Genomic DNA, 15,746 nt, shown 5'->3' on the forward strand with positions numbered 1-15,746 from the left:
AAATCGAAATCCTTCTGTTGGTTCCAAAGGCCCCATCCTCAGGTCCTGGCCTGACCCTCTTCCAACCACACAGCGGACCTTCTGAGACACCCCCATCCTGCCATCCTCTGCACCCATGCACCCTGCATCCCCCGAACCCCCACTCCCCCCTTCTGCCACACCTGGCCACGTACAGCCTTGACCTTTGTATGAAGAAATCCTGCCTTAGAGTTGCAGAAGAGAGATTTAATTGTCCTCAGTTTCCTTATCTGTAACACGGTGTAAGGGCTTCCCTGGTGGCTCAGTGGTAAAGAATCCTCCTGTGAATGCAGGAGACGCAGGTTCCATCCCTGCATCAGAAAGATCCCCTCGAGAAGGAAATGGCAACTCAGTCCAGTATTCTTGCTTGGGAAATCCCAAGGACAGAGGAGCCTGGTGGACTTCAGTCCATAGGGTCAAGAAAGAATTGGAGCAACAACTGAGCAACTAAACAGCAACCACACGAGCACCAACCTCAAACAAGACCATGTTTTGTTAACAAGAGCACCAACCTCATGGTGTTGCTGGGGTTTGATTAGAACACAGGCACCAAGCGTTCCCTGAGGGCTGCCAGAGGTGCCACCGTGTTCAGGAACCGGCGTGGGCAGCCTTGTCTGACTCCAGAGTGCGTTCCCCTCTTCCCTCTTTGAGTCTTTAATGTTGCCACTTGATAACACGTGGGCTTCCTTGGTAGCTCAGACCGGAAAGAATCTGCCTGCAAATGCAGGGGACCCTGGTTCAATCTATGGACCAGGAAGACTTCCTGGAGAACGGAATGGCTACCCACTCCAGTGTTCTTGCCTGGAGAAGTCAGAGGAGCCTGGCAGGCTACAGTCCATGCAGTTGCAAAGAGTCGGACAGGACTGAGCGACCAACACGAAACATACTTTGATGACACAATTACCACAAAAGGTTTCCTGCATAGGTGCCCCTACCCCCCACCCCTATTTAGGCCACAAACCTTTTGTATGCATTACGCCCTCCCTGGCCCTCCACGGACACTCTGGGCCTCCACGGCCCTGGGTCCGGACTGTCATTTTCTTTTTACAAATCTGCTGAAATGCTACCACACACTCTGGCATCTTTTCTTTCACGTGGGGCTTCAGGGGAAAAGCTGAAGACAAGTTATCTCCTTAGTATAGCACTCTGACAGGCCAACAAAGAATCTGATCACTGGAGTCACCTGGAGACTCTCAGCAACATTATATATTTAAGTAATGAAAAAAAGAAAGCGCTTTCATTAAAATGATCCTCTGAGCAGCAGGTGAGTTCTAAGTGGACAGGAGGGTGCCATCCGGGTGGGGGCTGGCCTGCACCGCACCCTGACTGCCCCCGGAGGAAAAGGCCTTCCGGGAAAGGCCTACATGCCCAAGCCCTGCCCGCTGTTTCTACGAGCCCCAGGAATCCAGACTCCTCACTCAGGGCACCCAAAGGTCTGGCCAAAGGTTAATGGACTCGAAAGGGAGGGCAGGAGGTATATAAGGGCCCGTCGGACCAGCCGGACCCCAGAAGACAAGCGGAGAGAGCTGCACCCCACCCACTCAGACCGCAAGTGCACTGTGAGTAGCCCGAGAAGTGGGTGGGGGTGGTCAGCCTGAGCCCAGAGATGGTGTGTGAGTGAGCCCGCTGAGCCCAGAGCTCTCCGGGTGAGCCCACTGTTCCTGCCGTGCTCTGTCACCTTTCAGCACCTTCCTGGGCTTTAGACCGAGCGCCCCAAGCTGGTTTCCAGAGCGCGGGATAAAGCCGCACACAGCGCTCAGGGCTGGAGACTGAGCGTGGGGTACGAATCCTGGCAAAAGAGAAGCTGCCCGGAGACCTGGTCATCAACTGCAGGCCGGGAACCCAACCCAGGGCCTGGCAGTACCCAGGGCCGTCCAGGGCGTGGGGCCTGGGCTCCGGGAAGTTAACAAAAGAGCCGGGGGTGGGGGGTGGGGGGGGCAGCCCGAGAGAGAGAGAGAGAGAGAGAGAGAGAGAGAGAGAGAGAGAGAGAGAGAGAGACTAGACAAGACCAGCGGGAAGAAGAGGCCGCCGCCCCCTTGGCCAAAGCGCTTGAGCCCCAGCCGCAAGGATGGTAAAAGGCAAAGTCAGCAGCTCATCCAACAGTCAAAAAGCTCTCGCTCCCACCCTGAGCGCCCAGAACGCGCAAACGAACGTAGTTGACATGCCGGCTGCCAGTTGGATCACGAAAGTGAGCAGCAATTGGATGTTCGCCTTCTATTTAACGTTTTTATTGATTCTTATGGGTGAATTAAATGTGAACACCGGAATGGAAAGGGATCTGTAGCCTCTCCACGAAGGAAATGAAGCATGAGCCGTGTGATACACTGGGCTCCTCGGCGAGGGGGCGGGGCCCAGAGACTGCAGCAAGGGGAGGGGGTCTGCGACTCGAAGCCCCCCTCCTCACCCGCGCCCTGTCCCCTTAACAGAGGTGGGGCCTCGGCTTCTGAGAGGCGGTCTTCAGCTTGTGGCTGGTCCTTCCCACCCTCCTAGAATGGCAGGTGTTGGCTGGCTGAGCCCTCCTGTTCTTACTCTTGGAGTTCAGCAACACCGGGAGACCACGTAGGGTCGGGCAGCAAGAGGGCAAGAAGGCAAGGAGGCCTTCAGATGACCGAGGAGACGGGTCCTGGTGGCGAGGCAAGGAGCAAGTCCGCAGCCTTGGAAGATTCTCTCCAAAGGGAGGGTCGAAGTCGGACTCAAAGGGAAGCTCGGGGGCCAGTCTGGGGTAGGACCCTCTCCTCCCAATGGAATCCCCTGCCCAAGGGCTGTGGGAACCCAGAGCTGACTCCCAGAAGCTCCTTATCTGAATCCTGTAATCCCCCACCCCTGCTGCAGCAGAGGCCGCCCCCGGCCTCCCCTGCCCGCTCGGGGGTTCTGCCCCCTGCGGTGCCCATCTCCCTCTTCTGTGGGCAGAGGCCCAGTGCACCAGGCCTCAGAAGGGCCGGCCTCTAGCCCCTACTACCTTCAGATGGGTCCCTTCACCTCCGCAGGTCTCCCCACTTCCCCGGATCACACCTGCTCCCAGGCGGGTGTGAGGAGTGTGTGGGAGACGGCTTGGAATGGGACCCGCTGTGCAAATGTGAGGAATCAGCCAGGCGGGCGCCCCGCAGGCCACGCCCCTGGCCCCAGTCCCTATCTGACCCCGCCCCTTTCTCAGCTCTGCACTCCGGTGGTCCCCACGCCCACCTGTTCCCTGGCGGTCTAGGTCCCGCCAGGCATTCCCAACACACCCACTTATGGGATGTGGACAGGCCGCACGCTCTTATGCTGGCACCTTGCCAGCACTGGTGGCACTGGGTATGGAGGGGGCCGGGGGTTACAGGAAGGAGGTTGTTTCTGGATGGCGGCCAGCAGGCAGCTAGACTTGCTGGAGCTGGGAGGCGCTCCTGAGAGCCAGTGCCGGCCCGGAGGGGCAGGGATCCTGCCCTGCTCTTCTGTGCTGCTCCAAGCTGAAGTTTTCCATCCGGCTCTGCTGCACCTGGGCAGAGGGTCTCAACCCCTTCCTCTCTAGACCTGGGGTCTTGGCCTGGTACCACCAGGCAGGACTGGATGGGCCTGGATCCATCCCTCTTATCCTGCTAATTGGCTCAGGGAGCAGGCAGGGATCTCTGGATCTTGGGGCTTGTTTCTGATGATAATCTAAGAGTTTATTGCATATCTGTAATATGGGGGTGCTCCTGCTTCATTAGCTCAGCTGACGCCAGAAGACCTCTCCAGTAACAAAGGGAAGGGCCAACAAGTGGCATGATACTTTTCCGGTGTGGGCAAGGGGCAGGGCCGCCTCTCTCAGGGGCTTGGGGCAGAGAAGGGGCTCTGAGCTCCTCTGGTACAGCCCCACACCAGGCCCAAATCCAGAGAGGGCAAGCAGCTTGCCCAAGATCACACAGCCCCAGGTGGGGCGTGGACCAGAGCTGAGGGCGCCTGCCTCCGATGCAGTGGTTTGTCCCTGAGCCCCACACTGGGTGACAGGGGCTCCCTGTCGTTGTCCAGCTCCAGAATGCTGTCCCGCAAGGCCACGGCCGTCCTGCTGGCAGTGCACGCAGCTGCCATGCTGGCCTCCCAGACGGAAGCCTTTGTTCCCATCTTCACCTACGGCGAAGTCCAGAGGATGCAGGTAAGATATTCCCAGGCTGCCCGCCTCCCCAGTGTGGCCAAGGTGACCCACAAGCCTGCTCAACGACAAGCATCCCTTCAGTAAACCGACATTTAATCAGATATGCCAGAGACACTGAGGTGAGCCTGAAGGATTCCAGATAACCCCAGGCTCCAGCCATCCGCCCAGCCACCTTCGCTCCTTCACCAATACCACAAAGGTGTCAGTGGCTCCCAGGTGACATCTTCTCCTACCCCTGCCCATCCTTCCGGGGGAAGTTTCCAATTAACAAGCCAATAAATATTTGCAGAGCATCTCTGCAGCACAGAGGGCCGCCCCGGGTGAGAGGTCAGACACACAAGGAAATCTCAGAACCTCCCATCCTCAAGGAGCTGACTCGGGAGCCAAGGCACCAACATGACAAATTCACTCATGATAGAAACCAAAGCGGGGAGATGTCACAAGACAGGACGTGATTAACTGTCCGGAAGTGATGCTGAGTGTAGGCGCTGAGTTCAGAGGAGCAGAAACACGGTGGGCTGGTGGAGAAGAGGGGAACCTGCCCTGGGGGCCCCGAGAGAGAAGGATGCAGGGACAGGTGGGCACAAACGTTCACAGGTGCCTTTCCAGGGAGTGGCGGCCAAGGCCTCCTTCTCCTTAGAACCCAGAAGACAACAGGGCAGGCTTAGTGGAACCTAGGTGGTGGGGCCTGTGGAAAACTGGCCTGCTGGACCCGCCTCCCTGGGCCTTTTACCTTAGATGTCATGGAGTTCTGAGTACCTTTCCACCTTCGTCTCTCGATCTCTTTTCTTTTTTTTTTTTTTTGCCGTGCTGCACAGCTTGTGTTGGAAAAGGAAATGGCAACCCACTCCGGTGTTCTTGCCTGGAGAATCTCAGGGACAGGGGAGCCTGGTGGGCTTCCGTCTATGGGGTCGCACAGAGTCGGACACGACTGAAGCGACTTAGCAGCAGCAGCACAGCTTGTGGGCTCTTAGTTCCCTGACCAGGGATTGAACCCAGGCCCTCAGCAACGACAGGGCAGAGTCCTAACCACTGGACCACCAGAGAAAATTCCCTGTTTCTGTTCATATTTTTAATGTGGACCATTTTTAAAGTCTTTATTGAATTTGTCACAACACCCTGTTTTATGTTTTGGTTTGGGGCCACAAGCCATGTGGGATCTTAGCTTCCTGACCAGGGGTCAATCGAATCTGCAGCCCCTGCATTGGAAGGCGAAGTTTAACCTCTGGACCACCAGAGAAGTCCCCATCCGCCCACCCTCCCAGGTTCTTTTTCAGTGAGATGAAGGAATGGGTCTTTTGTGTCCCGTGTGTCTGAGACTGAGGCTCCAACAGGGACCCATACACAAGTCAGTGCTCTGAGGGGTCAACGGCCCTGAGGTGCAGCCTCTGCATCAACACACTCTGTCCAGGGCAGGTTGCCGTGGACACAGAGAACAGCGTCCTTTACAGGGGCCAGGCTGGACCCAGCTCCCCTTCAGGGGAGGAGAAGACACAGTGGGCTGCGAGGAGATGCAGCAGATCCCCTAGACCCACCTCCTCCCACCTACCACCGCGGAAACGACGACCGACCGTCCCAGCGTCACCGCTGCTCGGGGCAGGCCCGGAGCCGAACCCCCAGAACGTCCTCAGAGAAACCAAAGAAACGGGCGGGTCTGACCTCGGTGCCCGGTGCCCGGGGGCCTGGCAAGCAGGATGCCCGGCAAGATGAGAGGCTGGACAGAAAGAGCCAAACTTGGTGCTACACGAACTGGCAAAATGGCAGCAAGAGGGTGCTTGGCATTTACCTGCTCTGTGGTTTCCTCCTCGTAATTGCCAGGCACCGGGATTTTTATGAAGAAGCTGCAGCCTCCTTTCTCCATAATTCATCTCCTTGTCTTGCCTCTTATAAATCACCTCCCAGGGACTCCAGTTTCTGGGCCACCCCATGGCGCCCTCACAGGCTGGGCCGTCTTGCCGTCTTTTCTTTATAGGCTCTTTGCAATGAAAAACACATTTTCATACTTAATATGCAGGAAGGGCAGCCATTATTTTTAGCATCTTAACTTAATTAACAGTAACAACCTGGGTGTGATGCTTGAACTACAAAGGAAGGATTCCTCTTTGGGTTGACTTGGTGGTGGGCAAATCCGAGGACGATGTGAAGTTGTCTGAGATGCCCTGGGAGAGAGGCGCCTGGGAAAGGGGGTTCTTTTGGCCTGTTGGGGGTTGGGGGGGGTCAGGCCCCTTAGCACTCCGAATAGAAACCCCAAATGGCCACGAGTGGCTGAGAGAAGGTGAGTTTTACACGATTTTGTGCCCGGCCCCTAGGAAAAGGAGAGGTACAAGGGGCAAAAGAAATCCCTGAGTGTACAGCAGAGGTCAGAGGAGGTGGGCCCTGTGGACCCCACGGAGCCCTGGGAAGAAAAACAGGAAGTTATCAAGGTGAGCAGAAGACCCGGGTGGGGGAGTGGGGCACGGGATCGGGAAGGTGGGGGGGAGTGCAGAGAAACCCAACGGGGGGATGGTCCCCCAGGCATCACAGAATGTGCTGCGAACTAGACACTCAGGTGACGAGCTCCATCCTAGGAGGGAGAGACAGACACGAAGGATGAAACAAGAAATCGTTTCAGGCACCAAATAAGGAGGCAGGATAGACAGTGGGGCTGGCGGGGGAGGGGAAGGAAGGCCTCTCCCCCATTCTCTCCCAGGGAGAGGAGGTGGCATTTGATTTGAAACTTGGAGGGTAAGAAGGGGCCACCCATGCAAACAGCTAGAGCAAGAACATCCCAGAAGAAAGAAGAGCCAGTGCAGAGGCCCCACTCTGAGGCCCTAGAGGCCCAGGAGGGTCTGAGGCGGGGGGGGGTGCGGGCAAAGAGGCCAGCAGGGCCTGGGAGGCCCGGCAAGATGCCTAGGAGGCTGCTGAGGGTTCCAAGCTGGGATGGGTACCTCTTGCCCCTCTCCTTCCCCCAGAGCCATGAGATCCATTCTGGGTCATCCAGTCCAGCCTCTTCGTTTTAAAGTAAGAAAAGACGGTTCCCATAGCAAGGGGCCAGGCAGCCTGAGTCCACAGAGCCGCCCCTAAGGCTGTCCTCAGGCCTCCTGAACCCATTTCCCGCCCCCAGTGAACTGGGTAGGAGGAGGGGGAGTGGGCCTGGGACTCCTCCACCACGGCTCTCCAGGGTCAGGGAGTCTCCGAGTCTGCCCGCTGGCTTGTGCAGCAAGACCACAGAACCGGGAAGCTCTGGGGCTGCTGGTGAGATCAGCTGGCTCCCCCTGGCTCTGCACCCCTCCGGGTGGATAGCCTCCAGACAGCTCCTCCACCCAAGGGTAGCCTGTGGGTCCCCCCATGGACCCTGGAGCCAGGCCCCCTGGGTGCCCTTCTCCCTCAGCTACTTGGAACCTTGTGTGACCTTGAGCAAGTGACTCAACTGCTGTTTGTTCTCAGTTTCCTCATCTGCGAAATGGGAGCTCTAATAGTCTCTACCTCATAGGATTATTGAGGGGCTTAACAGGACTTAAAAGGACACCTGGCACCTAGTAAGACTCCCACGTGTTAGCTATAATTCAGGGGAAGGGGAAGGGCATTTGCTTCTGCAGACTCCCCACCAGGGGAGGGGAGGTGACCCTCCTCCCTCCTGGCAGGTTTCAGGCTCTGGCCCCAGGTGAGATTGAGGGGAGGGGGCCAGAATTCCCAGCAGACCCCTTCCATCCCCCGCCCCAGGATGGAGAGGAGTGGGGGGCGGTGGTCCTCGCAGTCCAGCCCGCCACCTGTAGGCACGCAGGGATTAACGGCTTGCTCTCCCTTCTTGTTAACGCTGCCTTATTTCACAGCTGACTGCTCCTGTGGAAATTGGAATGAGGATGAACTCCAGGCAGCTGGAAAAGTACCAGGCCACCCTGGAAGGGCTGCTGCGCGAGGTGCTGCCACCCTCCCGGAACGGTATGGTGGTACGGGGGTGGGAGGGCACCTCCGGGTTCACCTCCTGCAGCGCAGCCCAGTAGGATTTCGAGGGGCTGTCATTTGTTTTCTGCTTTGCCCTTGAGAACCAGAAGCTGTCTTCTGCAAGCACCCCCACCCCACCCCACCCCATCTCCGAGCGGAATCTAATCACCGGGGGTTGGGGGGGCGGCGCGGAAAAGGGGCGGTGGTGTACGTGGAGGCGGGGCTCAGAAGGCGGTTGCAGGTGGGGAGCCTCATTCCCCAGCCAACGGCATCTCCAGGCCCCAGACCCCTTCCCCAAACGTCTGCCTGGCAGGGCATTACAAGTGACAAAGACCCCAAGCCTCCTCCTGCAGAGATCCATTCCTTCTCTCCCCAGGCGCCCCCGGGGCTGGATGGTGACTTTGAAGGAAACCCTGGGGCAGAGTAGCCACAAAAGCCTGCAATTTCCACCCCACTGCACCCCACCCCACCCTTCATTCTGCCAAGGAAGTCCTCAGCCCCATTTGGCATTGCCTGAGTCAAGGTCAGCCTGAGTCACTGGTACAAAGCTAGGTCTTATCTGACAAACAGCTACTAATTTCTTCTCCTAGTCCCCAGGAGGAGAGGAGAGGGGGGAGGAAGTGTTGTTTGGGGGCAGGGAGGTTAAATTCCTAGCCCTAGGCAACACACAAAGCTGGAGGCAGGCCTGGCCAGACCTCCCCTCCTTCCTCAGACCTGCAGACAGATTCACAAGGTAGTTTCGTAAACGGATCTGCTGACCCTTCTGAGCTGCAAACCTCCTTTGCTTTTCTCCAGCAGCCCAGTGACAGGCCACTCAGGGGAGAAGGTGGACAGAACTTGGATCCCCCCACCCAGAGAGGCCCCAAAAATGTGCGCGGCTCATCCACTGGATTTGGAAGGAAAACACCCTCTCCCAAACAAATCCCCCTCCAGCAAATAAATCATGAAATATACAGAAATTACTCTTTTATTTACTATTTTAATTTACAAAGGTCAGATTCTGGTCGTGCCATAAAGGGGGAAATAACGCTCAGAGAGGGTTTGGCCATAAATGGTGCATATATTAGCAAAGCGTGTGCCTATGATCAAATATTGAGACCCATGGAATAAGATTTGCATGGGCTCTTCTGTTCTACATGAGGAAAGAGAGGCCAGAGAAATAGCATTTTTTGCCCACATGCTGAGCCAGTGGCAGAACAGCACTGGAACTCAGGTCTCCTGCATACTGGTCCATTTTCTGTTTACTGACGAGGTCTAATGGACCAAAGCGTTTTAAGGCCTCTGCACTCAACCCCTTGCTGGGTAACTTCTAGCCAGCCCTTTAACCTCAATGAGCCTTTTCGAAAGCAAGGTGGTAATATCTGCCTTGAGATCTGGGGGACGGGGACACCAGCAAAAAGCAAATTACTATTATTATTATCACCGTGTGGCTACACGCTCCAGCATCTGCGGCAGAATTACACAGCCAACCCACTTATTTCTGCCTTCTAAACAAAACTGTATGGGAAATTTCACTGTAATTTAATTTTACGTTAATGGATGTTCATTTATTTATAAACTGGGGCCATATAGGAAGCACAGCTCCTTCCATCCATAGGTTACCAGCAATTAAACAGTGCCCACACCGAATTTCCACCCGCTCCAACCACTTTAAGGGCTTAGCCCTGGATTAGTAGTCGAAAGAAGACACGACTCCAGCCCTAAAAAGGACCCTCGTTTGGGGTGCTCTGCACGCTCTCCCCCAGCCTTACAGAGGACCCAGGGCCTGCACTGTGCATGCTCACACAGTGAGCACGTACTGATCAACCCAAGCACAGCTGCGAGATCCCGGGGAACACTGCCAAGACAGCCGCTAAAAAATGGGGAGAGAGGGCTGCAGAAGGGCACGTCGGAGGGTGTGGAGGAAAAGACACAGGAATCTCGTTCTAAAGCGTGGGACTGCAGGAACCGGATCCAGGACCCCTCCTCGCCCTTCCCAGCTCCCTTAAATTCCTCCGCTTGTCAGTAACACACTCTGAGAAGCAGAAAAACAAAAGGCTCGCTTTCTCCTCATCCTGTTTCGCGCCTTCCCCTCGCCCTCTGCTGGGGTCCGCCCCGACAGTGAGCCCATCTTGCCCCGTCACCAGCAGAGGGCGCCATTTCTGGGGCCAGGGTCCCCGCACCCTCTGGGGGATTTTCTCGAAGCTCCTGAGGGTTGCACAGCAGTATTGAAACGTATGCCACGGAGGGAAATGAGACTCCTGGGAGATTTCACCCCAGATGGCCTCCATCCCCCTTTTTTTTTTTTTTTGCAGCGGGGCATGCGGGATTTAATTTCACCGCCCGGGCTGGAGCCCCGCGCCCCCTGCATTGGGGGCGTGAAGTCTTAACCCCCCCACCCTGCGACGGCCAGGGAAGTCCCGGTCTGCATCTTTTTCAGTGGGAATTGCTTCAGCAAGCACAGCACCTGGGAAGCGCAACGGTCCTGTCCGTTCTGCTGGACAGCCCCGCTGGAAGCTCTGCGCCGCTTGTCCCCCAGCCTCCCCCAGCGGCCTGTGCTGTGCTTCCCGGTAATGAGCCAGAATGGGGACTCAGCCACCACCTGCTTCTGTATGCACGGCGCCCTGGCCACCTCTTTAGAAGTGTCGGCGCCTTTCTTCTTTGGTTTTCCTCCTCCTGCCAGTGTTCGATTTCTCACCATCGGCTGAAATAATTCTTTTTTTTTTTTTTTTAATAAGCGCTTCCATTTCCAGGAGATCGGACTCAATTGCTTACAGGACAGACACAGTCTTGGAAGGAATTAAAGCTGGATAGAGGGGTAGCTTGGGGAGGTTCTGAGCTGAGCCAAGGACAAAAGGATCCTGTTTTCACAAAACAGAAGTAAAGAGAGACACACTCCTGGTTAAAGCCAGAGGATGCCTTGAGCAGGACCTAGCAGCATCAGACAGGGGACGTGCCCAGAGGAACTAGGAGGGCAAAGATGGCCCTTCTGCCCACATTCTGGTGAGGCTTATCCAGCAAAACCTGCAAGATACCTGGCAATTACAGAGAGTTACAGATTACCCGTTTTCATCTGAAATGGACTTTTACACTTAGGACCACGGGTAATTCATAGGGCGACCTGAGCCTAGATTCACAAGACAGAGATGATGAGGCATTTTCTCAGTAACCACATCGGTATGATTTTATAATTACTGCACTATGTGGATCTGCCACGAAATTGAATAGTTAAAAGCAAAGAGTAATTGCTTGATATCTGTACTCTATAATTTAGTATAATCTAATCATGGACAAAGCCCAAAAGAAAATGTTCTGAAAGCATTACATTTTTCTTCATACACAATTCATTATTGACATCGGAGAATGTATTTCATGCTGCTAAAGGAACTCTAACTCACAGATATCAAAGTGTAAAAGTGGCCAGAAGAGTGAGAGTTTTGTTTAATTTTCAGCTGATGTTGAAAAGCAGTTGACATAATTGCTCACTAATCCCTTTCTGACACGTCTCTGACTCTATTTGCCCCTTCGTTGACCTAGGTTAGGATACTGAGATAAGGTAGCAAGGTGTTGGACGGACCAGGGGCCATCCCAGTCCAAATCTGAGCCAAAAATCACACCCACATCCTCTGTTTCCAGCTGTACTCTCCCAGGGGCCCCACCCCAGTATGATGCCACCCATGCTGTGGTCCAGAGGAAGCCCAGAATAGCCAAGAGGGATCAAGGGCAAGTCCGTGGTCCCAGTGCATCTTTAAGGACCTGATAAATGTGTGTAGGGCTTTTTGCAGGAGGAGAAGGAGAAAGGAACCCACTAAAAGATTTATGGCTGTTATTAGTACAAGGCTCTGCCAAGGCAGAGAGAGGTCAGCGGAACGGCAAGCAGTGTGGCAGCCCCCCGGGAATTCAGAGCATCCTCAGAGCGGCCCCTCATCTCCACTAAATGTGTGGATGTGGTTACAAAGTAGATTTAGACGTTGGAGCTTGTTTTCCCACTTTTGCCTTTAATAAATCAGGAAGACGGACCACAGCCTGAGCTGCTCGAGCTGCTCGCCTTATTTAAAAAAACCCACAACAAAGTGATGAGAAAGGAGGGCACGCAGGACAGCCCTTGACTTTGCAGTATTGCCCTGTTCTTGGAAATGTGTGTTCCCATACAGGCCCAGCAGCAGAACCGGAGACACAGAAAGTCGGATCCGAGAAGGCCTGGAGGGGCCTCAAGTGCGGCTCGAGACACGACCGGGGCAGTGGTGCCCAAGGAGCACTGACACCAAGGGACGGAAGCAGGGGGACGGCCACTGGGAGGAAAGCAGACCAGACTGACTTCACTGAAGCCGGTACAGCGTGTTGAGGGTGGAGAATGTTGATGGAGGACCCTGAAGGGTTATCAATCGAGGGAGGGGGCCGACTGGAGTGGGGAGTTCAGGAGGAGAACGCAGGGGCCCAAGACCTGGAGGAACATTGACTCTTAAGGTTTTTTTCTTCTCTTTTCACGAGGTTTTTTTTTCCTGATTGAATTTTTTATTCAGATTCTGAGGCTTCTTCTTGGGGGTGGGAGGGAGGGAAGCATGATCAGCAAATATGCTGTCAGTGGTAGCACATGACCCCAAAGTCCTGCTAGACCAAGGGGGGCAGAGGTGGGCCAGTGTGGGGTGGGAGTGGGGACCTGCTGCAAACATGCTGGGTTCTAGGCTGGAGGGAAGACAGGGCTGGGGTGGGGCTGGAGGAGGGCTGTGGGCCACTTGGCCCTGGGTGTATGCAGCAGCAGCCAGGACCCCAAACACAAGGACGGATGACAGAGCCCATACTGGGGACCACCCCTGGGGACAGCTCCATTTCAGTATCTTTTTAAATCTCCCAAGATCCACTGTGTGGAAATAGACCGTAACTCTGCAAAACGCTGTAACGTTAAGTTTGTTTAAGCATCAGTTTCAAGCCCTCTTAGAATACAGAGGGCCAGTATTGATGCTGAAAGGCTCATTCTTTACATATTGAACTGCACAGCTGCAAGGAGAGGCACAAATGTTACCAACTCATTTGTCATGCAAACAGTGCTTCAGAAAGAAAGAAAATACTATTATGTGGTATGTGTGTTAGGCAATCACTATATCAAATTCATGGCATTCCGTGCAAACACAGGCAGAGGAAAGGAAAACAACACTTGGTGAGAGAAATCACGCCACATGGGAGCAGCTAAGCGGGGGAGATGGCGAGGCTATCTCAGCAGCCTGACCAAGTGGAGGCTGCCATTCCCCCCCAGTGTGACCAGTGATAAATGCCCATGATAGAGCGAGTGGTGGGAACGCAAACACTGGGGCCCAGGGTGGGGCCGAGGTGGGGGTGGGCAGTGGGACTGTCGCGGAGGAGGGGAGACGGGGGAAGGGGAGAACGGAACAGGAGGCATAGAAAGGGGAACGAACTTATGAGGCTGGCGATAAGCGGTAGGAAAAGGTAGCTGATGATCCCTATGGAAGGAATACAAAGAGGGAGAGGGAGGCTCAAAGAAGACCACGAACCACAGTGTTACTTCCATTCGTCGCTACTCCCCGTGCTTCCCTTCGGGGTTTCTCTGCTAAGAGCTTCATATAATCAAACAGCTTGCCAGGTGGGAGTTTCCACACAGCACTGATGCTGTAGACAAATGGGTTATGTACAAACACTATGACACACGTGCCTGAGTGTGCATGCTAAGTCGCTTCAGTCGTGTCCAACTCTTTGTGACCCCATGGACTGAGCCCATCAGCCTCCTCTGTCCATGAGATTCTCTAGGCAAGAATACTGGGGGGTGGGGGGGTTGTCATGCCCTCCTCCAGGGGACCTTCCCAACCTCGGGATGGAACCCTCGTCTCTTAGGTCTCCCGCATTGGCAGCCTAGTTCTTTACCACTAGAGCCACCTGGGAAGCCCAGTGTCCTGAGTACCTTATACAAATTGCCTCTTCTAATCCTCACAGAGACTTAGCATGCACACAGTCCTCATAGTAACCCTATGAAGTTTACAACAGGCTAGAAATGTTGATTGGATACGATCGCACGTCTAGTGATGGAGTTGGGACTTGAGAACCCCCTACCTAAATCCACGGGCGACATGAGACTACATCTCTGGAGTCTTCCCCTACCCAAGTTAAAGTGTTAGTCGCTCAGTCATATCCAACTCTTTGGGACCCCATGGACTCTCTCCATGGAATTATCCAGGCAAGAATACTGGAGTGGGTAGCCATTCCCTTCTCCAGGGGATCTTCCCGACCCAGGGATCGAACCCAGGTTTCCTGCATTGCAGGCAGATTCTCTACCATCGGAACCACCAGGGAAGCCCCTTCCCCTCCCCATCACTTCTTATAAAAATCGCACCATCTGACCACACAGCCTCCTCCCGCTGGCCTGAACTGCCCCTCAGAGCCCAGGGGCATGTGCCTCTTCTGCCCTCATGATGGGATGCGGTGTCATGATGGGATGGAAGGAGCACCTTTTGAGCTAACATCTGGCCGAGAGCAGAGCCTGCACCCCCTTGGGGCTCTATGTCAGTGAGTGAAAAGTCAGGAAAACACAGAGGCCAGCCAACCGTGACCTTAGGTTGTACTGGGTCCCAGAACATGCCTGGGATCTACTTCACGACCCAAACAAAGCCCTCCCTAAGCAGAGAGAGAGGCAGAGGATTCTGTCTCCCCACTCTTGGCAGGGCTTCTCTTTCACCATTGTTGACTTAAAAAAATGTATAACCTAAAAGTTGAAAATTCTATTTTATTTGGTGGACGTTCTTAGGACTGTAAGCCCAGGAGACAGCCTCTCAGATAACCCTGAGAAAACTGTTCAGAAGAGGATGAGGGGAAGCCATGAGATGAGTTTTTGCAACAATACCAGGTAGCCATAACAAAAGATTACTGTCAATAAAAGAAAACCAGATATCTCAAATTAAGAGATTTAGCACTTTTTTATGTTTGGGAAGATACAAGAAACTGAGCTCACTGAAATTATTCCTTTGATATGCGCCTCAGTTATCTGGAGCTAGTATCCTGTGTTTTCTCATCCAACGTTTCCTCAAGCTGCACCTTGAGGGTGGCTGCAGTTTGATGACTGCTAGATGGTGGGCATTCCTTGTTTCCACCTTGCGTTGCCTCAGGGCTCACCAATGCGGGTGGCTGTAAGGTGGTGGCTAGATCCTTCGTTTGCTGATTGCACCATTTAGCAATTCAGTATGACTTTACTGAGTGCCTACCATGCCTCCCTCCTAAGGCTTCCCTCTTAGTTCAGTCGGTAAAGAATCTGCCTGCAATGCAGAAGACCTGGGTTTGATCCCTGGGTCAGGAAGATCCCCTGGAAAAGCAAATGGCAATCCACTTCAGTATTTTTGCCTGGAGAATCCCATGGACAGAGGAGTCTGGGAAGCTACAGTCCATGGGCTTTCAAGAGTTGGACACGACTTAGCTACTAAACTACCACCACCATGCCTCCACCCAACGAAAGGATGGAGGATTCAGAGAGAAAGAACACTTGGTCTTACAGGGAGAAGGAGTGAGCAAGATGGGAAAGAGAAAAGGAAACCAAAAACAAACCCCCAAAAACGCCCTCAGACCTCACCAACATGGTGGCCCTGGGAGGCCGAGTCTGACCTCACCATCATGGCCACACGTCGAACGTCACAGACCTCCCAATATGGCGGCCACCACTGACCTTCCCGTCATGGCGCGGAGCCCCGCCCGCTCCGCCGCGGCCGCGGGCGGG

At 54.5% G+C, this 15,746-nt stretch overlaps 1 protein-coding gene across 5 annotated transcripts; it reads left to right on the plus strand.

Moving 5' to 3' along the window:
• The first annotated feature begins 3,458 nt into the window (after positions 1-3,458).
• MLN (motilin) lies at positions 3,459-8,981 on the plus strand. 5 transcript variants are annotated; one of them, XM_070361162.1, is made up of 4 exons: positions 3,459-4,129; positions 6,439-6,552; positions 7,942-8,050; positions 8,430-8,570. In XM_070361162.1, exons 1-4 carry the CDS (start codon positions 4,013-4,015, stop codon positions 8,450-8,452), a joined length of 363 nt encoding a protein of 120 aa, XP_070217263.1. In that variant the 5' UTR covers positions 3,459-4,012; the 3' UTR covers positions 8,453-8,570. The 5 variants fall into 5 exon arrangements, 1 of the variants encoding a protein (XP_070217263.1); XR_011462263.1 differs by lacking the exons at positions 3,459-4,129; positions 8,430-8,570 and adding an exon at positions 8,849-8,981 and having other exon boundaries at positions 6,275-6,552; XR_011462264.1 differs by lacking the exons at positions 3,459-4,129; positions 8,430-8,570 and adding an exon at positions 8,852-8,979 and having other exon boundaries at positions 6,275-6,552.
• Positions 8,982-15,746: the final 6,765 nt, after the last annotated feature.

This window comes from Bos mutus, chromosome 23 (assembly GCF_027580195.1).
Source record: "Bos mutus isolate GX-2022 chromosome 23, NWIPB_WYAK_1.1, whole genome shotgun sequence".
Lineage (NCBI taxonomy): Eukaryota > Metazoa > Chordata > Mammalia > Artiodactyla > Bovidae > Bos > Bos mutus.

Coding starts and splice junctions, on each gene's coding strand:
- MLN (XM_070361162.1), top strand. CDS start 4,013: ATGCTGTCCCGCAAGGCCACGGCCGTCCTGCTGGCAGTGCACGCAGCT. Junction 6,553..7,941: donor AAAAACAGGAAGTTATCAAG/GTGAGCAGAAGA, acceptor CTTATTTCACAG/CTGACTGCTCCTGTGGAAAT. Junction 8,051..8,429: donor GCTGCCACCCTCCCGGAACG/GTATGGTGGTAC, acceptor TTCTCTCCCCAG/GCGCCCCCGGGGCTGGATGG.